General features: G+C 37.1%; 1 protein-coding gene across 1 annotated transcript; it reads left to right on the forward strand.

The window, feature by feature from the left end:
* The first annotated feature begins 794 nt into the window (after positions 1 to 794).
* ahr1a (aryl hydrocarbon receptor 1a) lies at positions 795 to 23,655 on the forward strand. Its single transcript, XM_067402329.1, has 11 exons — positions 795 to 1,266; positions 3,082 to 3,266; positions 11,236 to 11,324; positions 11,468 to 11,557; positions 12,845 to 12,968; positions 13,753 to 13,883; positions 15,707 to 15,909; positions 16,142 to 16,251; positions 16,865 to 17,006; positions 17,278 to 18,595; positions 20,890 to 23,655. Exons 1-11 carry the CDS (start codon positions 1,211 to 1,213, stop codon positions 21,013 to 21,015), a joined length of 2,574 nt encoding a protein of 857 aa, XP_067258430.1. The 5' UTR covers positions 795 to 1,210; the 3' UTR covers positions 21,016 to 23,655.
* Positions 23,656 to 26,986: the final 3,331 nt, after the last annotated feature.

Raw genomic sequence — 26,986 nt, forward strand, 5'->3', positions numbered from 1 at the left:
ACAAGATGTAAAAATTTGCCTATTTGAAGAGGCCAGTTTTATATTAATATATTAATATATTTAGTTAGGCTTGGTAGAGGCACATCATCAACTCATTTAGAATGTGTAGTATGTAAAAAATGTTATATAATAATAACTTGCATATTACAATAACTTTTTTCTTTTTACATCATAACAAAGAATATTGGGCCCTTATACTCGAAAACTTCTATTAGCATTAAGTATTCACATTGAAGATTCACTAATTTTTGTATACCCCATATGACAACCCTATGAAAGCATTCCTTGGAAATCTGCAGGATCTTCAGGAGCGGGGTTGGGCACTCCTGCCCTAAATCCTCTTATAAACTTATTAGGATTTCTTAATTGAAGAGCCCTTAATAGAAATAACATTTCTACATGATTCAAAAGATATTGGAAAAACAAGAAAGAATTAAGCAGGTTTTCAATGAGAATGATAATACAGACAAAATGTGATATTTGCAAACATTTATTGTTTAAATATGCTACAGAAGTATCCATTGTAAGCTCAACAAAAGTGCAATGGTGTTTTTGTTACCCTACAATACTAAAAATGTGGTAACTTAGTATTATTTTACAGTTTTCATACAGTATATTGGACTTATGGTTTAACATTAACTATGATAATTTGCTCCTTATAATGGTAAGTTTTGTGGGATTTGGGGTACTTGGAAAAGTGCTGGTTCACTACATGACTGAAAGGAATTGCAGGAAGTGGTTAGCAGGTGGTTAGTGGGTGAGGGAGTGGCTCTGATCAGACTGTCAAAACCAAACATTGGTCTGTCACTGCACGGAGACTGAGTTACAGCAGCGCTGTCAAACTAACTATAAGTTAGCAAGCCCAGGACTATTAGTATATGATAGCTGAATACAAACATTTCTGGAGAGCAAAATGTACGTTTGGTTGAGTGGTAGCAGAGCTTTAGAAAGTTAGACAAAACTTAGCTAATGTTAGATTGAAAGCTTGTCATTTTAGCTTAGCCATGACATGGATGTGTTTATTCCGCTCTGTCAACCACTGGGCTTTAACTGTGGACTAAAACAGGTGAATGCTTCAGTTTTAAAGAGCACTGCCGGGAAATTATTAGTTTCTAAGGTTTGTTTATTTGAGCAGAACGCTAACCTCTAACCCAAGGCAGATTAAGGTTAGCCTGCTAGCACCCTAACCACGAATCTTTCTGTGGGAATTATGAGCACCAGTAATCGTTACGCAAGTCGCAAACGGAAGAAACCTGTCCAGAAAAGGTAATAAATCATTTTTTTCTTAATAAGGCTGCTTAATTAAACCTATATAATGTTACTCAGCTTATACTGTCAGTCAATATAAAGCAGACAACTGACTATCATTGCATAGCTAATACTTCTATATAGTTTTTTGTAGTGTCTCTTTATATAGTTATCTGAATATTTATTCAATTTGACTCATATTTGTTAGTGGAATTATGTTATGGCATGTTTGCCAAACTTTGGACGTCATTTCGTGTTTTTTTGTGCGTGGACATTTTCATACTGTGGCTGCATCCTAAATCGCATACTTTCCTACTATGTAGTAGTAGGCGAAAAACAGTATGTGACAAAAATGCACAGTACACATAAAAGAGTAGGCAAAAAGTACCCGGATGACCTACTACTTTCGGCGAGATTCTGGCTGCATTCGAAAACTTGAATTTTTTGCCTTCGGAGCACTCATTCCAAGGTAGGAAGGCATCAAGAAGGCACTAATCAAATGTTAGCTTCACTTCCTGTCTGAGATACCTTCATCTGATTGTTTTTTGAAGGAAGAATAGATATATCCTTCACTGCCTTTGATATCCCATAATCCCACAATCCTATGTGTTCCATTCGGTGACAGTTGCGCTAGGAAAAGAAAGATGGCGTCTGAAAGTTGCGGAGAAATTACTAATTAAATATTTGTTTAGTTCTCATCAAAGCTCGGTTTACCCTGCCTCAGAAGTCTCTTCGAAATCAGTTTTGTGAGGTACCTTCGTGCACAAACGCTGCCTGCAGAGCCATTGCCTAGCAAGGCAACAAGTCACCTAAGTTTTCAGATGCAGAAGTATGCATATGATGGACACTTTACTATTCCATGAGGCCACGGGAGAGGATTTGTGAATGTCAGTGAAGTGATGTAACTGATGCTGGTTGGTCACATGATAATGACAGCATGGCAGATGAGTGTCCGAATTACATTCATACTACACATACTATGCAGAACGTACTTTTTTAGCGGTTGTGAAGTAATTACTTATTCAAAATAAGTATCTACTCAAGAGTATGTGATTTTGGATGCAGCCAGTGGTCATTCATGAACAATTTATTCATTGCGTCTGTCATGTGACAAATAAACAATCAAGGATCAGGAGGTGAACTAATAATTTTTGCTTTCCATAATTTATATTTCGCTACATTATAATGATTTTCTTAATTCGGAATATTAGAAATGATCAAAAAAATTGAGTATGTGAACATGTTCGGTGATTTTGACTATTGAAAATATAACATTTTATCTCCACTCAAATGAATGATTCCAAAAAAAGATTTGTTCATTGAACAAAAACTTCAAGTTCAGTATAAATGCCATTTGTTTAATATCCTGTTAGTGTTTCACTGTACCACCCATGGTACAAATACCATTCAAAAGAGACCTTAGGAATGATGCATTATATAGCCTATCATTTTTTTTTTTCAACAAATGGCCATTGAATATAGGTGTAGATGTATGCTTGCCTTTTATATTTATATTTTACAAGATTTTTTTTTTTGGTCTTGCTACCAAATTGTGGGAAATGTTTAAATATGGAATAAAACCCTGATTTTGTGATTAATTATATCTAATAAACAACCTATTCCAGGTTGCTGAAATTAAGCATTAACAACAAATATTCTTTTCAGCAAATGGTCATTGAATATAGGTGTTTAACTTTATTTTCTGTTCATATTTGCATTTCCCTTAACAAAATTTGGGCCTAAATAGAGTCTAAACTCTTGATTTTGTGATTGGCTATCCTGCCATATACTAATCTGAAAGTTAGAGTAAAGCCAAATGTTTTTCTTTTTTAGTGAGAAGCAGTCTGCTGAATGCGTCACATCGAACCCATCTAAACGACATCGGGACCGGCTGAATGGAGAGTTAGACAGGTTGGCCAGCCAGCTCCCCTTCCCACAGGAGGTCATATCCAAGCTGGACAAACTCACCATACTGAGGCTAAGTGTGAGCTACCTGCGGGCCAAAAGTCACTTCAATGGTAATACATGACGAACGGAAGCTTGTATCATGTATCGTGTAAATTGTTGTACAATTTCTGACAGTATTTAAATTTATGGATGCAATAGTCCTGGGGGGTCCAATCCTGGTCCTAGAGGACCAATGTCCTGCAGAGTTTAGCTCCAACTTCTCCCAAAATACCTGGCTGGAAGATTCTAGTAATCTTGAAGAGCTTGATTACCTCAGTTCAGGTGTGTTTAATTGGAGTTTGAGCCAAATTCTGCAGGACAGTGGCCCTCCTGGAGTAGGACTGGACACCCCTATAATAGTCCCATCCACTTTATGCAAATTTGAAAGATAATTGTTTATTATTTTGATGTATTTTGATGTATAAAATTCTGCCATAGTTTAGTATCTTGTGGACTACATCCAAAGGCAACACTTTTTCTCCATTGTGAATGATTAAAATGAATAAGGGTGCTTTCACAATGGCAGTTTAGTTTGAAACAGGGTGCAGTTCGCATAAAAAACTGGTAATGTGAAAGCTGTCATGCCAACCCAGGGTACAGAACCCGAGGCTACCTGTAGGAGGTGATCTGAGTTTGGTTGCACTGGAACTATGGCTCAATTTATGTGAATGTGAAAGCAATTTGGACTTGGGAGCATACTCCTTGTTTCAGGAAGTATAGTAACCTGCATATGCATTTTATCCAATGACAACGTCATTAACAAAACACATTCAGGGTATGACAGTTTGATGATTTATTCTGGACACGAGCAAGAGTGAGTGCAATCAGATCGGCGAATTAATGACTCGCAATCAGCTTTCTGCTCAAAAGAGTCTGTTTGCAAGCCTTCATGCGAAGCACACACAGTAAATGCAAGTGTCATTCACTTCGCTGCGCATAATAGTACCAAATTAATTAAAAACCATAAACCACAATATATTCACCCGCGTTCTGTTTTCTGTCATGCGCTGTTCACCTTTGCGATGAACAAAAACGCAGCAGGGTTCGATGGAATCAAGTGAGAGTGAAACCAGTGCATTACAAGTAACTTGAGTTATGTAATCAGATTACATTCAAATAACTAGAGTAACTAGTTTTCAATTTACAATAAAATATCTAAGTTACTTTTTCAAATAAGTAACATAAGTTACTTTTTCAGGTTTATTAAACGACAGACATTTACTCATCTCACTTGCATGAAAATAGGGCTGCAACGATTAATCGCGATTAATCGTTTGCAAAATAAAAGTTTGTGTTTACGTAATATATATGTGTGTGTTCTGTGTATAATAATTATGTATATATAAATACACACAAATACAGGTATAAAGTTTAGTAATATATGCATGTATTATAAATATATATATATATATTTTATATTACATATATTTTATATATAAATATTACATTTTTCTTAAATATATACATGAATGTGTGTGTATTTATATATACATAATTATTATACAAAGAACACACACATATATATTATGTAAACACAAACTTTTATTTTGCAAACGATTAATCGCGATTAATCGTTGCAGCCCTACATGAAAACATTCAGTATTCCTCAAAATGAATACATTTTTCAGTGAAATGAAATCTCAGAATTTTATGCAAACCTGTAATAATTAACTATATTAAATTACACAAATATACTTTATGTATTTAATCTCATCTTATTAACCAATGTCTTTGTTTCTGAACTTCAATGATCCAATTCAGCCATATTACTATTATGGAAAAAAATGGTCGGTGTGCCCGGCACATGGTCTAAAAGGGTTATCCCTATTATCTTAATGGGTAATGGGTCTGTTTTGGCCGTAGTGTGAAATAAACCAACCAGAGTCTCATCTCTCATTCCCATTAAAGCCAGTTATGCTCGCGCCATGAAGGATTCGCTATTTACATGGCGGAATTTGCAAGCGGAAAAACTGAACGCTTCTCTTGCGAGGAAACGGATCCGCTCGTGCGCGAGGATAAAGTGTGCGACCATCGACAGGACAAGCTAGATTCCACCGAAGCATGTTTATCTTTATGCACACAATAATAATCTTTTACATTGTAATCCTTTTATTTTTAATATTTGGCATGTTTGTGTGCTGCTGCGCATAGGCGCATATTACTAACAAGCTTTTTAAATAACAAAAAAGCGCAACTCCGTGTTTGGACAGCTGCTCAAGTCCCGTCGCTAAAATGTGGCAACTTGGCTTCTTTTAAACACACGCCAGTGGTTCACAACTGTGAGGAATCTGCTCAATTACACACAAACCACAGGTAATTGCTTTTCCTGCCCCTAGAGTACAGACAAATAATTAAATAAATAAATGCACACACATGCACATGTAACACAATGCGCCAACAATGCACCTGAACACACATCGTTTTCAGACCAGCACACCCATGGGCGCACAAATGAGTACAAATGCATTTTCTATTTAAACAATGTGGCGAAGGACATGAAAATGATAACTGTGTCGGGCTGAAACTAGCAAAGAACACTTGCGTTGTGCCTAGTGCCACATTGCGCCGGGTGTATGATATGATTCCTTTTCATAAAAAGTAACTAAGTAATGCAATTAGTTACCTTTTTAGGGAGTAACGCATTGTTGTAATGCAGTACTTTTAAAAGTAACTTTCCCCAACACTAGCCGGGGGCACTGGAATAGGATTGCAGCAAACATTGCCCAGTGTGAAAGATCATTTTAAGTAGTTAGGAAACCAGCCCCAAAGTCTAATGTACCTCTATACTTACATGCTTGTTTCCTCCTATGAGGGTCTGCCACATCTCTAGGCTAATTGCAGTCTAACCCCCTCAGAGAGAAAGTAGGGGGAGCTCTTTCAAATAACAGGATGCCACCTGGGGTGTGTGAGATCCTGCAGAAAATAAAATATAAATTTGTAATCATATGCATACTCTTGCAGCGGAAGTCTGATGAGAACTACAACAATAGCATTTTCTTTCAAGAGCAGAAAATGCAGTTGTTTTGACAAGTAAATTCTCTTAATGATCACCCAAAGCTGGTTGTTTCTGTAATACCAGAATATGTTTCTGAAAACATTAACCCAAGAAGTTTACCTGGCATTAGGCAGGAGGATTTTGCCCTCGGCATTAAGATATGGAAGTTGGACAGAGCAGCGCATGGTGTTCCTCCGTTTCTTTGTGATAGATTGTGTATCACAGGACATCCCGGTCTCTCAGCAGTTTTATCTCAGGATGACCCATATTTGGATAACACAAGGAATATGCAAAATATGCTTTTTAATGTTATAATAATGGTCTGGAAGTTATTTCTTCTGTTGGGACAGATGCAAACCCGATTCCAAAAAAGTTGGGACACTGTACAAATTGTGAATAAAAACAGAATGCAATGATGTGGAAGTTTCAAATTTCAATATTTTATTCAGAATACAACAAAGATGACATATCAAGTGAGAAAATGTATAATTTTAAGGGGAAAATAAGTTGATTTTAAATTTCATGGCATCAACACATCTCAAAAAAGTTGGGACAAGGCCATGTTTACCACTGTGTGGCATCCCCTCTTCTTTTTATAACAGTCTGCAAACATCTGGGGACTGAGGAGACAAGTTGCTCAAGTTTAGGAATAGGAATGTTGTCCCATTCTTGTCTAATACAGGCTTCTAGTTGCTCAACTGTCTTAGATCTTCTTTGTCGCATCTTCCTCTTTACAATGCGCCAAATGTTTTCTATGGGTGAAAGATCTGGACTGCAGACTGGCCATTTCAGTATCCAGATCCTTCTTCTACACAGCCATGATGTTGTAATTGATGCAGTATGTGGACTGGCATTGTCATGTTGGAAAATGCAAGGTCTTCCCTGAAAGAGACGACGTCTGGATGGGAGCATGTTTAGATATGGCTTCTTTTTTGACCTATAGAGTTTTAGCCGGCAACGGCGAATGGCACGGTGGATTGTGTTCACCGACGATGTTTTCTGGAAGTATTCCTGAGCCCATGTTGTGATTTCCATTACAGTAGCATTCCTGTATGTGATGCAGTGCCGTCTAAGGGCCCGAAGATCATGGGCATCCAGTATGGTTTTCCGGCCTTGACCCTTATGCACAGAGATTGTTCCAGATTCTTTGGATGATATTATGCACTGTAGATGATGATAACTTCAAACTCTTTGCAATTTTTCTCTGAGAAACTCCTTTCTGATATTGCTCCACTATTTTTCGCCGCAGCATTGGGGGAATTGGTGATCCTCTGCCCATCTTGACTTCTGAGAGACACTGCCACTCTGAGAGGCTCTTTTTATACCCAATAATGTTGCCAATTGACCTAATAATTGGTGCAAATTGGTTCTTCAAGCTGTTCCTTATATGTACATTTAAATTTTCCGGCATCTTATTGCTACCTGTCCCAACTTTTTTGGAATGTGTAGCTCTCATGAAATCCAAAATGAGCCAATATTTGGCGTGACATTTCAAAATGTCTCACTTTCAACATTTGATATGTTATCTATATTCTATTGTGAATAAAATATAAGTTTATGAGATTTGTAAATGATTGCATTCCTTTTTTTATTCACAATTTGTACAGTGTCCCTACTTCTTTGGAATCGGGTTTGTACATTTTTCTTGCAGTTGTCCACAAATTTTAATGTGTGTATGAATCACAACAGACAAAGCACAGATTGTACAATGTTTGTACTTGAAAATAGGTTATATAGCGACATAGAGTTACAGTATATAATGCCTGCAGGGCTCAACTGTAAGAATGGCCCGGGCGGGAACAGCCCTGAACATTGTTGTTGAATTCTGATTATTTAATCTGTTTGGTTTTGAAAAGCTTCAAACAGATCAGTAATGTTTTGCACCATATGTCACTGTGTGAATGAAGTGCATATGTGAATTCATAGATTTTTGTTACATTATATGTATACAATTTCCAGCTATTATTGTAAATTAAAATCTTAATATAGAATTTATTAATAAAAGTTTGTTTTTATGAAGTAAATGTTAAATTAATATAGATTAATTTCAAAAGTTTGGGGTCGCTAAGATAAAGTTTTAATGTTTTTGAAAGAAGTCTCTTTTGCTCCCTGCATTTATTTGATAAACACAGTATAAACAGTAATCTTGTAAAATATTGTTCTAATTTAAAATAAACATTTCCTTTTACATTTAAATGTTAAAATGTACATTACATTTTAACATTTAAATGTAAAAGGAAATGTTTATTTTTTATTTTTTTCTGAAAACCATGATGCATTTTTTCAGCATACTTTGATGAATGACAATTTCAAAAACTTATTTTTATTTAAAATAGAAATCTTTTGTAATATATTATAATAATATTATAACATTATGTATAGTATCATATCATATATTGTCACTTTGATCAATTTAAAGCACTCTTGCTGAATAAAAGTGTTAATTTCATAAAAAAAAAGCTTATTTACTGACCCCAAACATTAAACGGTACAGTGTGTGTGTGTGTGTTTGTGTGTGTGTGTGTAGATAGATAGATATATAAATAGAATAACAATAACTGAAAAATAACAAACAGAAACAACTAAATAGTCTTTATTCAAACATAACAAAAATAAATTATTTTTAAGACTGTCGAGTCTAATAACTGTATATATAAACTATGTATGCATTTATGTGTGTGTGTGTGTGTGTGTGTGTGTGTATTATTTGACTAATACATTTAACTAAATGTTTTATATTGTAAAATGTAAAAAAATGTAAAATTGCGAAAAGTACAAATCTGAACTACTGCCCTGATCATAAAAATATATTTCAAATGTAATAATTAGCTCGTTTAACGACAGTCCGAGAATAGACTTTTATTGAGTTTAATATCACAGTTTATGTATTGTATGCATGTGTTTCAAATGAGCCTTACACAATTATGCTCTCATGAGTGCATTTGTACATCTCTTTTTGAGATTTATAAAGGCAACGGTCCAAGTTTTGTTAAGCAAGAAACTGTCATGAAACAAATACCTAGAGCCATTTTCCAGGGAAGTTACTCAATCATTATTTAGGGAATTGGCCAGCATGAAAAAAGTGCCTGAATGAATCGACATTCACACCAGATTTCCCCTAGCTTATGCTCATCCAATTATCCTGGCCAGTTCAGAGGTGTGGTCAGCATTGAAGGGATTCCATGAGAAACAGGCTAAACAGGAGTACTGATTGTTGTGCGTGTTTTTGTGTGTAATTTCTCCAACTGTCTGGAGGCTATGCAGGGGAGGGTCTGGGTTTGCGTGAGTAATTGAAACAGACTTGTTGACCTTTTGACTTTAGTGAAAAGAGTTACGAAATATTTGATAGTCATTGGCGACAGCAGCAAACTTTGACCCGAGTTGCTGTGTAGCATCAAAGATCCTGCCAAGGTTTGATGTGAACCAGTGTTTGGGGATCTTTAGGGCCAGACGTTGACAGACATTGCATGAGAAGAGAGCAGGAACACCAGTTGAGATGTGATCTCAGTTTTGCTGGCACACTCTTCCAAATCCAGGGGTTTGTTGATACAGTGACTAATAGTCACCTTTATCCAGTTATGGCATAGTAAGTGAAGACTGTGGAAAGATCATTGTTCTCAATAGAAATGAGTTTGCCTGGCAGAGTCAAGAGTACATTTTTGTGTCTTCTTGCCAGTGTTTTATTGTGAAGTTATGTAGAGTATATAAGCTTGAAGAATTGATGTTCCCAACTGATACATTTTAAAACAATGAATTAGTTAATTACATAGTTGGGTCAGTGACACAAAACATTTTTTTCATGTATTTTTTAATTTATTAGAAATTATTATAAAATGCAATTTATTCATACAGTGGCTTCAATACAGCTCTTCTATGATGAGCATGTTTTCAACACACACACACACACACACACACACACACACACACACACACACATATATAAATCATATGAAACCAATATGAATACAAAGAGATCATTTTAAGAACTTGGCACATGCTTTTTAAACTAGATTTTAAAAGATTTTTTTCTTTGCTTTAACATGGGCACTCTTATTTGTTATTGATCCAGTGTCTGTTTATAATGTTACCTCTCATTTCCCTTGCATGTCATAAACCACTCAGTGAGCAAACATTTCATGTGATGTCTGCCAACTTGAGCACAAGTATTTTTCCAACCATGACTGTGTATTGTTAAACCTCTGGGCATTATAATTTGCTTTCACTTTTTGGTTGTTCAGATGCCAACAGCTCCATGATTTAAAGGGATAGTTCACCCAAAAATGAAAATGATCCCATATTTACAACTTTATAAACTATAATAATCAGCTTCTGGCAAACATCTGTACGCAAGTCGACTTACGGTGGAAACGTAACTTCTGACGCAACGCATGATGTATTGACGAACGCAGAAGCGCAGAGGAGAGAGCAAAACAAAACACCGGTCACGAATTAGAAGTCTAAAACGAGAATTTTTAAATAGAAATGTTGGAGCTTTGAGTTTGTTGCCCAGCCCTATTTGTTTGAACCGCGAGAGGTATGTACTCTCACCTACTCCTACATCCTAAGTAATACCTCTCATCAGAGGTCACTCTTTCACCATAACTCGAAGTGTACGGCCGTTTGCCAGAAGCTAGATATTATAGTTTATAAAGTTTCAAAAATAAAAATTTTGCTTACAAAAACCCATTGCTTTGCATCAGAAAGCCTTTATTAACCCCCGGAGCTGTGTGGATTACTTTTAAGATGGATGGATGCACTTTTTTGGGCTTCAAAATTGTGAGCAACATTCACTACCTTTATACACCATACACAAGGATGGCTTGAGGGTGAATAAATCATGGGATAATTTTCATTTTTGGGTGAACTCTTCCTTTAAGTTGCCATTGTTATACAATATTTCATGTTTCTCTCTCACTATTATTATTAATGCAGGAAGTTCAAGTAAAGTTCATAATTTTCTCATCATGTCGTTGTTGAAGAATTAGTATTATCTGTTTTATCTATTGTGCAGAGCTTCGTTTTTAAATGCTTGTTTGCTGTTGCAGTGTCCCTGAACTCAAACAACTCCAGACAACTAGCAAATAACACTAAACCACACATTCAGGAACTTCCAGAGGGAGACTTTTTGCTACAGGTGAGCTCAAATGTGTGCTGTGAAACATAAATATTTGAATTTAACCACATAGATCTAGACAAAAACAAAATCAAATTGATTTAGAATGCTATTTATTAGCAGAATAACTTAATATACCTACGTTTTATTATTTTTTTTTATAGGTTATAAATGGCTTTGTGTTGGTGGTCACCTCCAGTGGCACAATCTTCTATGCTTCCTCCACCATTGAGAACTACTTGGGGTTCCATCAGGTTTGTACTGGTTTGCATATGTACTGTGGGGATGGAAAAAATGTCAGGGTTTATTTGTAGAGGCTAAATTGGACCGATTGGTATTCTAGCACCTTCTGTTCAAAAAAAGAATAGGGCTGTGTTAAAAATATCAGTTGTTCGATTCTGATCAACCAAAATTGATCCTTATATCCCAGAAATCAATCTTTTAGTTTATGCCTGAAAAAAACTTCTCCAAACATTATTTGTAGCATGCCTCCCATCCAATAAATCACAACAAGCTTTGTGCTTTACTTTTGACTTTTGCTTTTTAATGAAACATGACAGATCGCTGTAGTTCAAGCAGCACATAAACCAATCTTCTCTTCCTCTTTACTACTAGTTATAGCATAAACATGAAATAAACAAAAAAATAACATCAGGTGTTCAAAGAAACGGTACAACTACTGAAATGCATCATGTCTCATGTCAAGTGCAGAAAAAAATAAAAATAAAAGCTTGTAAACAATGTCATGTAACAATTTACCTCAGAAAATGCCTCACCTAAATTCAATAACCATTGCTTGATAGGTAGGTAGAAAAATAAACACTATACAGGAGCATTTTGTTAAATATATGCACTATATTACATATTTGTTATATTTTTACTTAACCTGTTCTTCAATATTTAATATATGTTTAAATAAATCTGAATAAAACAGCCACCGTTTAAATGTTTATATTGAAACAAAATACAAAAAAAAATTTGGAGTAGAAACATAATTATGTAATTGAATAGATATTAAAATGTTACTATAAAAACTGCCTTATGTGCAATTTAAATGTTTGTATACAAATCAATTAATTTTAACAAGTGTATTTTTTTCCTTGAGATGAATTGACATGTACTTCTCCGTTTAATGAATCTACTCACTCAGAAACCTTTTTAAGGTTCATTACATTAAGCATTATGGACGTGATTTTATCCAAATTTAACCTAGCTATTGTTGTTATGAAATACTACTGGAAAGAAATCTTAATTTATGTCTTTTAAAATGCTTCATAGCAGTTTTTTAATTTATTGTGTATGAAATTCCAGCTTCTTCCTACAAATCGGAAATCAAGCTGTGAACAAATGCCAACTTTAATGGGATTGTTTTGCCAGACAAAGCAGGCTGTGAACAAATTTAGATAAAAACACGTTAATTGCTAAGACATTTACATGTTTTTTTCAGCATTTAGATTCAGATTTCTTCATTAAATTTGATACCAGCTGTGATGAGCAGCTGTGAAACTACTTGCAGTAAAAGCAATGTGTTTTGTTTACAGTCGGATCTCATCCATCAGAGTGTTTACGATCTCATTCACACTGAAGACCGGGCTGAGTTTCAGAAGCAGCTCCACTGGGCACTCAACCCCAGCTGCACTCTGGACGCCGGACAGCTAGTGCAAGGTAGAAAATAACTAAACATCTCTCCAGACAGACCATGAGCAGACCTAGGCATTGTGCCTGGACAACTGAAACATTCTGTCCCCATTCCATCAACACAAAGAGTCAAATAAGATGGATTGCATTTGTCTGCAAACAAAGTTTGACAAAGTTCTGTTATGAGAGACAAAACATCTTAGTTTACAATCTTCAAGAAATAAATCTACGAAGAACATGATTTTAAAACATTTCTATTAACTTCTTCACTTCTTAAACATTATCATTGTTCAGATGGCTAATGATTTGTTAAGGTATCCAAATGGTTTTTTGTTTGTAATGGACCATGTTTTTAACCAACAGCTCACTTGATCTCAGACAATCTGAATATTTCCCAAGATGCTTTTCCTTTATAAATGCTCTAAGGATTCAGGTTCATTGTGTAACTACCTCTAATAGCTGGTGTTCAAAGGCTATGCCAGTTTGCTCTGGTTTCAGATTAGGCTCAGATTGGAATCAGTTTTCATTAGATCTAATGTTTGGCAATTTGGAAGGCCTGTCATTGTTTGAGCTATATACACATGACACCTGTGCCCCACACACACACGCACACACACAGCACATCCAGCTGTCAGCAAGGACACTACCTACAGTACAATGAGTTATATAAACACTTACAGTGCAGAGGCCAACATTTTGCCACCAGTGCATTATTATCCTGTTTTATGTTATATAATCTTAGAGAGTTTGGTATTTAATTATGCTTTTCTCTAAATACAAGTTTAAATGCACTTGTTTTGTGTTTGTCAAGTTTCCCACCATTCACCACTGCCTCAGACGTACTACAATCCAGAGCAGTTGCCACCAGAGAACTCCGCCTTTCTGGAGAGAAATTTTGTTTGCCGGTTAAGATGTCTCATGGACAACTCATCTGGCTTTCTTGTAAGTTGTCAAGAAAAATTATCATAAATAAAAAATCAAATAAGCTTTTTTATTCACACTTTATATTAGGTGTCTTTAACAACTATGCATTTACATAAAAAAAAATGTTAGGTACAATGTACTTATTGTGTGTTCATGTTGTATTGCAAAACACTTTTGCTGCAATTGAGGTGGGATATGGGTAAGGCTAAGGACAGGTTTAGTATAAGTAGATTTTAAAATCGAAAAAAGTGTGTCATTGGGAGTCTAGAGAGAGTCAGAGCTCTTCTGGCTGAAGGCTAAAAACAGTCTACAAACAAAGTTTAAATGGAGTTCATTCACTGAGCAGAAAATTGTGTTAAAGAGAAATAAGAATAAAATGAAGTGTGAGGAATTTCAAAACAGTGCTCACCTAGAAAACCCTGTAATTAAAGTTTTTTTGTTGTTAATAACCCTATTGTATGTTGCTGTTTTGAGCAGTGCCAATGACAATGTAAAAATCCAGACCGAGGGGTGACATCTTGTGCCTCTACTTACAGAGTGTTCCAAACGTAACAAAAGGTGCTTTGTTAGCATTGTTTGAACTAATATTAAGATGCTCTATGGTGGTAAGACTATACTGATGCATCTGTTATAATGTTAAGATCATATTTGGGTCAGCTGAGTTCATTTTTGGTCCATGACTTTCACACAGCTTGGAGTTATGACTCAGCATCTTGAGAAGATTCTCAGACTGTCTCTTCTGGATCATTTGTAAGCTTATTAACTGAAAGCAACTGTTATCAGACTTTTCAAGTAGCATTAAAGTCAGCATGAAATGAAAATTCATAATACCAATTTTCTAAATGCATGTTATAGGTCTTATTGTGAAAAATTAATCTGTGCACTTGTTTATACATTTTTTATTTTCACCTTTCAGTGACATGCAGGGCTTCTCGAATCATTTAGACTGATTAAACCCCTGTCCCTTCAAACTCAAGTTCATATTTTCCTTTTGTGATCTTCTTGATTTAGAGTACATCAGATGTACGTCACAATACGGAAGAAAAGATGTCACTACTTCCATTCAGTCACAACATTAAGCACCAGTTAGCGCTTTAAAGGTGCAGAGTGCAATCTTTAGTGGCATCTAGCTGTGAGGTTGCGATCTGCAACCAACGGCACTCACCCCTCCCTTTCGAAGCACGTAGCGAAGCTACGGTGGCCGTCTGGCCGACACAAGACAAAGATGTTGTTGTCTGAGACAGTAGAGACTACGCTAGCCAGTCAAGCAATGAGGTTTCTTCTTCTAATAAACCAGACGACTACTTCTGCTACTTCTTCTTCGTGCGTATTCAACTTAGTGCCTATGCAAGCTGTCTCTAAAAACACGAACGATTTAGAAGAAGAACAACATAGTGATGAAACACGCTCTGTAAAGTAATTTGTCCATTTACGGCTACTGTAGAAACATGCTGGTGCAAAATACGACTTAACATGTAGGGAACCTGCGATGTATGAGATATAAATGGCTCATTCTAAGGTAGTAAAAACATAACGGTTCATTATGTAAGTTCTTTATACACCACTGAAAACATAGTTATATCATATTGCATTTCTGCATTTCTTAATTTTACACATTGCACCTTGAAAGATTAGCACTTTAATCAATCATGTTGTATAATTAGCTTTTGAATGTAAAATTATTGGATTTTCTTGTAGCTCAAATGGCAATTCATAAAAAAAAAAAATTGCATCATTTCTCCATACTGATGTCAAAGAGAGGTTCGGGAAAATTAGCTGAGGCTGTGGAATGTATCTACATATGGTCAAATGTGTTAAATAGATGGCTTGTACTTTTATAGGCCATGAACTTTCAGGGGCGTTTGAAGTTCCTGTATGGGCAGAATGAGAGGAGAGCAGATGGGAAACCCATCCCTCCTCAGCTGGCCCTGTTTGCCCTGGTCAGCCCTCTGCAGCCACCTTCCATACTGGAAATCCGCACCAAGAGCTTCATGTTTAAAACCAAGCATAAGCTGGATTTCACTCCCACCGCATGTGACACAAAGTAAGACATATAAGCTCCTAACATGTGTGAAAAAGCTTATGGATTTGTTCTCTGTTCATTTTAGTTTGTTTCAGTTGACTTGTAGGGTCAACTTTATCTCTTTTGGATTTGTTAAAAATGATTTACTGTACCACTTAAAAAAAAACTTTTTTGTAAACAAAAATGGGCTCTTAATTTGGTGCAGTATTCCTCTCTGCTCTTCAAAGCCATGTGTTCTTTTGCTCCTCCACAGAGGGAAGATTGTTCTCGGCTACACAGAGGCAGAACTGTGTTACCGCGGTTCAGGCTATCAGTTCATCCATGCAGCTGACATGCTGTACTGCGCTGAGAACCACATGCGGAGTAAGTCTCCCTTTTATCACAAAAAACACACTAACCTCACTCGCTCCTGCTGCTGGGTTTCAACATTGAAGTGTCAGAGGGTAGAGATCTAACTGTTGTGAAAATAATTGTGTTGCTCCAATAGTGATAGTTCACCTAAAAATGAAAATGAAAAAATCATTTAAAATCAATTATTCCAAACCCATAAGACTTCCATTCATATTTAAAACACAAATTAAGATATTTTTAATATTCTCACATCATTTTTATCCCACGCAACCAAAATTTTCACACTTAAAAAGTCAAAAGTCAACCATATGAATCGAGCAGTTTAATCCAAGACTTCTGAAGAGATGTGATCACTTTATATGATGAACAGATTTAATTTAGGCTTTTATTTGCTTATAAGCATTGACAAACGCACAAACATAGAGCACATCAAATGCTGGCAAACGGAAGCTCAAATGTGTTTGCTTGAACCGCATGAACCAATGACAAATCTACATATACCATATACATAGGTCTGAAATGAATCTTTTAAAAGAGGACTGCTATCATAAGCATTTACTTTTTATTATTAATGGTAGAAACATGCTGATTATTTAAATTAATTAATCATTTCTCTCCCCTGCAGTGATGAGGACTGGTGAAAGTGGGTTGACTGTTTTCAGACTGTTGACTAAACAGAACCTCTGGATTTGGATACAGTCAAATGCAAGACTTGTCTACAAAAATGGGCAACCAGATTGCATCATTGCCTCTCAGAGAGTCATCACGTATGCCTTTATTTGTCTTTGTGAAGTTGTCTCTTTTCCATATTGTACAGCCTGTATATGTTTTCTTATGTTTTTTTTTTTTTTTATGAAACCGTATTATGAAACAGTAGATAACCGGCAAAGCAGCAAAACAAAAACCCTGTGCTTACTTTTGCTGTGTTGCAAGCACTTCTGTTTAATTCAGATCTAGTATTAATATTGTTTTTTGGTAGTAGAATTTAATATTGTTTCTATAGTCTTGCTTGAGAATGAGTCATTTCTTCCTATGTAGGGACGAGGAGGGGGAGGAGAACCTGAAAAAACGTGCTATGATGCTTCCCTTCAGCTTTACAACAGGAGAGGCTGTTCTCTATGACACAAACCTGCCCAGATCTCTGGGTAACACAACACCTTGTGATCCAACTGCTCCAGACACCAATACCATCAGAACCACTGGAACTGTAGACCCTGACTCGCTACTGGGCTCCATGCTGAAGCAGGATGAGTCAATATATTTGGGTTCTGCGGATGAGCGCTCTGCGTCGGTACAGGGCTTAGGGGATGAGGATCTCGGTGGGATCTTCTCCAGTAACTGGCAAGGAAGTGTTTATTCACTCTCTGAAAGCTCTCAGTTCAAACAAGAACCAATTGTTGGCTCTGGAGGAGACGATAACTGTGAGATACTGAACTTCATGGGGAGTTTAGGCATCAGCCCAGAAGACCTGAAGTTCCTACAACAAGACGAACTGTTCCGCGGGATTGACCTTGATGGTGGGAATGACGTGCCAGACCTCACAGACGGCATCTTGTCCTATGTGCAACAGTCTCTCAGGACGAAGACGGACTGTATAGATGATGTCCAGGAAAAAGTGAAGGAGAAGTGTCTTCTCAGGAAGCCTACGCAGACCTTCACACCTCCACAGCAAGCTCCTGTGCTAATCCCACAGGATTCATGTGATCATCTCACATTTATACCTCAGGAACAACAGATGACTTTTACAATTGAACATACTCAACCAAAGTCAGAACACTCCTCACGAATACAGACTCACGATGAACTGCAGGCTACTGCAGATCTCCAAAACTGTCCTCAAGGACAGCAACACACAATGTCTCAACCATACAAAGGGACAGGAATCACACAATGCAAAATTTCACAGATTACAATCCAAAAACACCAGGTTCAGACGACAAGCCAACAATCACAGTGCTCATACCTTCCACCTCTCCATCAGCAGGTATGTAAAACACTCAAAAATGCTCAGGTTTGTGGGAACCTCACTGAAGTTCTTGCCAGCGACATGCAGCAGGTTCCTCCCCTCTTCCAGCCAGAGCTCCAACAGCCTGGATGCTTTTACCTGGAGACACCCCCTCTGGATCTGAAGCACAATTTCAGAAACCAACTAAGCACTGTGTCCATCAGCTGCTCCCAGCAGCTCTCTTCACCTTATATCACTGCAAGTGACACAGGTTTGAGAGAGTTCACTGCTCAGGACCTCGAGGAGCTGCTCAATGGCCTGGATGGTGATATGGAGAGAAGGAAACACTCAGGACAGGATGAAAGAGTAGGTGTTGGACCAAGCCTGGATCAACAAGCTTACATAGGCCAGGTAAGAACCAAACTGTTCATGTGTGGTTTACCTTCATTCACTCTTAACAATAAAGGTTCTAAATTGGCATCTATGGTTACATGAGGACCCTTTTACATTCATGGATCCTTTCAATAGCGCAAAAGGTTTTTTATAATGGAAAAAGGGTTCTTTATATGATTCAAATATACTTTCATTTTTGCTAATGCATTGCAGCATCACCTCTTTTCTCACATTGTCTGAAAGTGATAAAGGATTTGGTCTCTCTAAACCTCTCCTTTCAGAGAGCCTGCTCTGCTCTGATTGGTCAGATGAGTCAGCCTAGTCTGTCGTGATTGGTCTACCGCTCACAGCGTGTATCAGAAACAAAATGCCCATTACCATATCTGAATTTCACTGTACTGTATAAGTGAAATATTCCATCACAGTAAATAATGATAACTTATGATTCAGTGACCAATCTGACAGATTTAGTAAGTGGATTCATCAGACTGACTGTAAATCTTTTGGAATGGTTCATTATAAAGTATCATTTGCTCATTATTTGGACTACGCTGTTTTTGATTCACTAAAAAGAACATAAGAGGCATTTGTTCATGAATTAGACTACATTGGCCACACTGTATGTTATAGTTTGAAGCCCATTCAATTCAAACTGTAAACTCTTTTGCTGTGGGCCTATAAAATCAGTACTGGAAAAGATTGATCTTAGGATTTTTGAATAGAGCCTTCTTTGGATGCGATTCGTTTTACATGAAGAGGTGGGGTAAAGTAATTATTACCAGAGCTTCTCTGTGATTTTAATACTGTCCAAATGTGCCTTCTCAGTAATTATTATGGACAATGTCAGTAAAGATTATGGCAAATTTTATCTTCTGTAATAAGGTCTGGAAAATTTCCTCAGGTAATGCTAATCCCGCGCAATCGACCAGCTGTAAATATGTACATAAATGTTTCATCATTCCCTGTTTAAAGATGTTTTCCACGTTTTTTCAAGTATGGAGGTGCTTGAAAAAGCATTCAGTTGTGTTCTAGGCGGTGGGACAAGTCTATGGCAAACCTCAAGTAATTTTCCGCAGACCATTTAGATCAAAAAGAAGACTGAAAGCTCTTGCTAGAGGCACAAAGCTTCTTTTAGCTTTAGGTAAGTGCCTTTTACCAACAGAATCCAATCAGAATTTAATTAGTTTATAATAAGTCCCCCTGAAATCAAATTTAAAATTTTTTAGCTTTTACTATGAATATATTAGCCTTGAGGTTATGAATAAGCTGATGTGTTCCAAAACAATGACAAAATTAGCATTTAGGAGAGCTAAGCATTCAAAACCTACAGTCTCTCACTTTTTCATGAAATCACATCACACTTCAGTTTCTCATCAAATCTTCTGTCCAATCAAATGCTCTCTAGAATCTGAAGTCCTGCCCCCTCCAACACTATCAACAGACACTGAAGCTGCAGCTGAAATCATTCATTTGTTCACACATTTACTAGTTTCTACATGGTGAATTGCATTTAGTACACTATATAGAGAATAGGGAACGATTCAGACAGTGTAAATATGTTTTCCATTGTGGACACCTTTCCATTGGTTCACCTTTTGTGGTCGGCTCAGAACACAAAAGGTATCGGACCCATTCAAATTCTGAACATAATGCTGTATTTTAAAGCGAAATAAAGGACATTAGGAGGATAAATGGTTAGAGATTAGAAGGAAAAAGGTTTTACAGAGTCTAACGGCTCTGGCTGAGCTGTAACATAAACGAAACGCTATTGGCTATTTAAAAAAGGGGCGGGGCTGCTCGATATATCGCCCTGTCTTCCTGTTTCAGTTGACATTACGTCAACACATTGAAGAATGCTGCACGTTCTAAGACACTTCACCGGACCTTTAATTAATAATTCATTTGACTGGGCCTAACCGTTTATGTTATACATAATACGCACATGACAACAGGAGGTGACGGCCAGTGTTGCAAAGGGCTACATTTACACCGTTGCCGCGGGTCGTTTTTCATGTCCACGGGTTGAAGTGACCCCACATAACATAATATTAGAGTCTGCAATGTGAATTGTACTAGTTTTTGTACGGGTTTTGTTGGGAAAACCTGGCAACCCTGGTGGCGGCGCTTCGTAAATCGATTTACCCCTCCTACTTCTGGTAGTTATACTGAGATTTCCTTTCCCGTGCGAATTGGTCATTAATATTACAGACATCCTGTGATAAAAATTACATTTCTCTGTCTACCCTTGTAAAACTAATCCTGTCTGAATAGGGCTTAAGACAAGTAATCATTCTAAAATCATCTCTAATCAGTTTCAGAATGGAGGCCACACAAACTATGCAATGGAGAGTAACACAGCACATCTGGCACAACATCCCGACCAGCGCCAGAACAAGAACAGACCCCATCCAAACCTGTCTTTAGGAGGATACGTTTGACTGTGCAGCCGACAATCATGAAAAAAATAAAGCAAAAAACAAACAAACAAACAACAACAAAACAAAATAAGGTGGAGCTTAGTTCTTACCTATCAGTGGTCACCAGGCTCTGAGCTGTGATGATCATTGGCTGTCTTGAGTTGGCAGCTGTGGTCATACGAACCCATAATGCCTGGGTCAAAAAGGAGCACCAGTAGAATGCAGGATGAGGAGGAAGAAGAATCAAAAAAATGGGGGTGAAGAGGGCTGAAAATGGACAAAGAAATGTACAACTGTCTTGTGGCTCAGCATGACATGTAAGATAAATGAAGAACCAGCCCGCTTGGATAAAATCGTTCATCTGTGACTTCCCTGTAATATGAACAGTGCTGTCACTGTGCTTTAATAAATGTCTCTTTAAATGTTTCTCACGAGAAACATGAGAATCTATTGGTCTGTCAAAAACGTGTCCCAAAGCAATATATACAGTGTGAACTAACTGTAAATAGCCTCCAGCAAATGCCAAACAAGCCTTGGTTTTCCAAATATGTAATAACATTTATAAAGTAGGACGACATAGCTGTATAATTTGCAGTTCTTCACATGCTAGCTACTTGTTTCCTCTTTAAACCGAAGTCAAAAGACAAATATTGTACAGTATATGATTTATTTGGGTGATTTACTCTACATAGTATTTTCAGTTAAGCTGAGAATTTCTTCAACATTTTGTTATTTTTCTTCTCTTCACTTTTTTGAATAATTGAATTCATTAAATGGAAGATACTTAATTTTGTTCAAATTTTTTTTTGTAGATTTGTAATGTTCTGGAGATGGGTAATCAGGGTACCTTCATGGGTCTCTCTGTCTGGACTGTCATTTGCATAGTAATTTATCTTTATTTGTTGTTGTTGTTGTTTTTATTTTTGGGGGAAAGCTGTTAAAATCAATCAGGCATATGTAGCACTTGTGAATAGATTAATTCAGCTCCTTTACATGAGATATAAACTTTGACCAAACTGTAAATCAAGCAATGTTTGGTTGCAGGAATATTGTATTTATAAAGCACTATTGTTAAATGAGCAGGCAAGATAATGTGACAGATGAACAAACTTGTTTCTTAATGCTTCTGGAGAGAAAAAAAAAAGAAGAAGAAGAAAGAGTCCACTTTTTTTAAGTGGACTTTTATGCTCAACAAGGCTGTATTTAATTGATCAAAAATACAGTAAAATAGTTATATTGTGAAATATTATTACAATTTAAAATAACTTTTTTCTTTTTAAAATATTTTTTAAAATGTAACACATTCCTGTGATGGAAAAGCCGCATTTTCAGCATCATTATTGAAGTCTTCAGTGATATGATATTCTATGCTGATTTGGTGCTCAAGAAACATTTCTTATTATCAATGTTGAAATGATGTGCTGCTTAAAAAAGATTGTGGAAACCGTGATACATTTGTATAAGATTCTTGGATTAATTGAAAGCACAAAACTGCATTCATCTTGATACAGAAATCTGTCACATAAATTTTGAATAAATCCACCCTTGCTGAATAAATTTGTCCAAGCTTTTGGACATCAGTGTAAATACCTACTTTCATAAAATGTATATTTAGATATCGGTGGATCTGTTTTGGACTCACTGTGGCATGGACTCTACAAGAGTCCTGAAGGTGTCCTGTGGTACAATATCTGACACCAAGACATTAGCAGCAGATCCTAAGTCCTGTAATTTGCGAGTTGGAGCCGCTGTGGATTGAACTTGTTGGTCCAGCATATTTTGCAGATGCTCAACTGGATTGAGATCTGGGGAATTCGGAGGCGAGAACAACACCTTGAACTCTTCATCATGTTCCTCAAACCATTCCACCAGGGAACACATTTCATTGTCATGAAGGGGTGTACCTGGTCTGAAACAATGTTTAGGTAGGTTCCAGATCATTCAACATGAATGTCTTGAGCCAGGGTTTCCCAGCAGAACCTTGCCCAAAGCATCACACTCCCTGGCTTGTCGTTGTCCCACAGTGCATCCTGGTGCCATCAATTCCCCAGGTGGCAAACATGTTCATGGCGGTCCACATGATGTAAAAGAAAATCCGACTCATCGGACCATGCAACCTTCTTCAACCACTGCTTCAAGTTCCAGTTCTGACTCTTTCTTGCCCAAAAGGTGCTTTAGAAGCTGGACAGGGGTCATTATAGGCACTCTGATTGGTCAACAGCTATGCAGGCATTTGTTGCCCTCGTGCATCAATCAGCCTTGGGCGCCCGACACCCTGTCACTGGTTTGTGGTTTGTACATTCTTGAGTTGGACCACTGTTGGTAAATGCTCACCACTGCTGACTGGGAGCAACCTACAACCCTTGCCGTTTCAGAGATAATCTGACCCAATCGCCTCGCCATATCAATTTGTCCCTTGTCAAAGTCTTTTTTCATGCCCATTTCTACTGCATCCAACACGTTACGAGAATTATAAGATCTGATTGCTTGCTTAACATCTAATCTACCCAGACCTTAATATGTTGCAGTGTTTAGAGATGATCAACAATATTCCCTTTATCTGTGACTGGTCATAATGTTTTGGCTTGTCAGTTTAAATGGAAATTTATATAAAAAAATAAAAAACAATTACTGGATAGATTCGTTTTTCACTTGAGTCTTGATTTTCTTGATCACAATCAACTGAAATAACAGCTTGAATTCAGAACTTGTAAATGAATGGATTCCACTCATTTAGAGCAACATGGGTAAACAGCACTTGTTCTGAACTTCTCTACACTCTAACAAAAAAATGGTGCTATATGGTACTAAAAGTGGTTCTTTGGCTCATAATCATAGGGAAACCACTTTAAGTGCTGTATAGCACCAAATCTTGGTGCTTCAGTGGTTCTTCAGCAGTTCTTCACCGGTTCTTTGGGATGACTGAGGTGCTATATAGCACCGCTACCATATACAGAACCTGTTAAGGCCCTGTATGGTTCTTCAGTGGTTCTTTGGGGTGGTTAAGGTGCTATATAGCACCACTGCAGTACAAAGAACCTGTTAAGCCCCTTTAAAGGTTCTTTATAAGCCAAACAACCACTGCTTGTGCTGTTTAGCACCATTTTTGTTGAAGAAATAAAATGCGATATGGCACCTCTTATGGGTTCTACATCCCATCCCAACTGTAGAGCACCTTTAAAGATATGGTGCTACATATCACCAAAAGTGGTTCCCCTATGATTACGAGCCAAGAACCACTTTTAGTGCTATATAGCACCTTTTTTTGTGTAATGAACAGTTCAATAAAGCTTTTACAATGCAATGATCTGATTGGATCATTTCAGCTTTTTGGATCAACAAATGACTATGAATGTGGCATCCTGGTGGGATTTTTGCATGAAATACATGAATTATAATTATTTTGTTATTTTTAAGATTTAATTACTGAGTCTGTATCGGACATTTCCTGTAGTTCAGTACTTTTCCCCGTTGTTTTTCTATTCTCTGATTGTGCAATAGTGCCCTCTGTTGTTTGAAACAGTATTGGTAACGTTGGCGATTTGAAAATTAGCCTATAATAAAACTTTTTTTATTATCATATTTTTCTATTAAACCAATTATATTGATATTGACATATAATAGAATATATATTCCATAGAAATACTTATTATACATAAAATGCTTATTTTAATGTCTATTATATTAGATAAATATTTATATTAAATGAAAATATAAAGTATTATTAAGTGTAAATATAGTGTTATGTAGTGCCCAAATATATTTATATTGTTGCTCTCTATCCCTTCAGTGTACCTATCTTCTGATGGCTACTTCCAGCAGCATATAACGTGCCATGTCACAAAGCTCAAGAGTTCACTAAACTCAAACTCAAATGGCTTCCACAGTCATCAGATCTCAGTCCAATAGCACCTTTAGGGTGTGTTCGAACGTGGAATCATGGATGTGCAGCCGACAAATCTGCAGCAACTGCCTGATGATATCATGTCAATATGGACCAAAATCTCTGAGGAATGTTTCCAGCACCTTGTTGAAACATGAAGAATTAAGGCAATTCTGAAGGCAAAAGGTGGTCCAACCCAATACTAGCAAGGTGTACCAATGAGTGTGTATATATGTATGTTTTGTTTTACAGCTTATAGTGTCATAGCTGGTGGGACCAACCCACTCAGAGCAGGATAATCCCAATGGATTGGGCTCCTTAAGCCCCATAATACCCCACTAACACCAGATGGAATTTGGCTGAAGGTTCCCACAAATTGAATTAGTAGACAGTCAGCTAAGGGAGGTCAGAGGGCACAGGGCAGGTCAAGCCCACTCTGCCCCTGATCTGCCACTGTATTCCAGTCCTGTTTGAGACCTGCTGACCTTTGAACTTTACACTTCCCGTGAGGTTTGGTTCATTGTGGTGATGAACATGTGTGATCATCATTACCATCTTTGTCTAAAACAAAAGGGTCTCACTTAGATTACAGAACAGGCAGGTCTTTTGTATCCTTTTATATGGCTGTGACAATACTTATCTAGTCAAAGGGTGAAGAATAAAAAAAAATTGGGCACTACCCATGCTTACATAATTCTAATACATACATTTGTGTTATTTTTGTTATGTTTTAGAACTTTACCATCGCTTTAAAATGTGGAAAAAAAGTAATAAAGAATGAATAGGCTGCCTGAACCGAACAATGTCGTTTTTACAGAAACAACAACAACACAACTGGCAGCTGTGGTTACCGAAATAATACTGTAAAAATACAGTAACAAATGTAAACATATTTACAGAACAACCAAAGTATAACACACTGGGAATGTCCATTTACATTTTTCTGTAAATTTGTTCTTTTTTACTTGCAAAAATTTTTATTTAACAATATTTTACTTTAGGCTAGTAAGGGAACAGTTAACTAGTTAAGAGTTTTTTTTACTGTATAGCATTTTTACAGTCTTTTACAGGTAAAATGAATATATTTTTACAGTCAGTATAATATGTGTAATAAAATGCCTGTTAATGTAGCTATTGTGAATAAATTAATATTGTCTCATTAGTGCAGCTCAAGGCAGATCTGTGAAAGGATGGGGACACTGGGTCAAGGGAGACTCCCAGGCAGTCAGCATGAGGAATAGCCAACAGCTGCTAAGAGGACACACACACACACACACGCACACATTTTATGGGGACTTTCTGTAGACATAATGATTTTTATGCAGTACAAACTGTATATTCTATCTCCTTAACCTACCCATCACAGAAGACTTTCTGCATTTTTATTTTTTCAAAAAACATAATTCTGTATGATTTATAAGCTGTTTTGCTCTGGGGGACCAACAAGGACAAGGATTTCGGATATTTGTTGCTCTAGTTGCTCAATCTCTGTCGGGACATTTTATCCCCATCATAGGGTATTCCTGTACCACACACACACACACAAATACACAAACACTCTCACATATCCAGCTGCTTGACGTGGAGAAAGGATATGAACACTAGAAGAAGAGGGATAGTCCTATTCTGAGGGATGAAAAAGGTTCAGACAACACCTTGTACGGAGGACTGCTGGCCTTCCAATTTGCTCCTATAACAAGCATTCAGGCAGCATGACGTGAAACGTGACATCTCGGTGGAGAAGTGCAGGAGAAGGTTGACCCTCCTCTGCAGCAGTCAGTAGTTGGACAGAAGCTGTAAAGCAGGCGGAGACAGACAGGAATGCGTTTGAAGTGACATGTAAAAATGTGAATCCCCTGGCAGCTGTGGATTTATGACGATGACAAATCTGTACATAATCGGTGCTAATCGCATCCTCCACCCATCCTCAGGAGGGATGAAAGGGTCCCTGTCCTACTGCGTTCCCAACAGTCATCAGTGACAGACGGTAGGAGTGGGAAAGACCTTCGTGTTATGAGGCATAACTGATCATTCATGTCTTTAAAGTCATACTGGCTGCAGACTCTGAAATCATACAGAAGTTTTTTTTTACAGGTTAATGTTCAGTTA

Source organism: Chanodichthys erythropterus, chromosome 2 (assembly GCF_024489055.1).
Source record: "Chanodichthys erythropterus isolate Z2021 chromosome 2, ASM2448905v1, whole genome shotgun sequence".
Lineage (NCBI taxonomy): Eukaryota > Metazoa > Chordata > Actinopteri > Cypriniformes > Xenocyprididae > Chanodichthys > Chanodichthys erythropterus.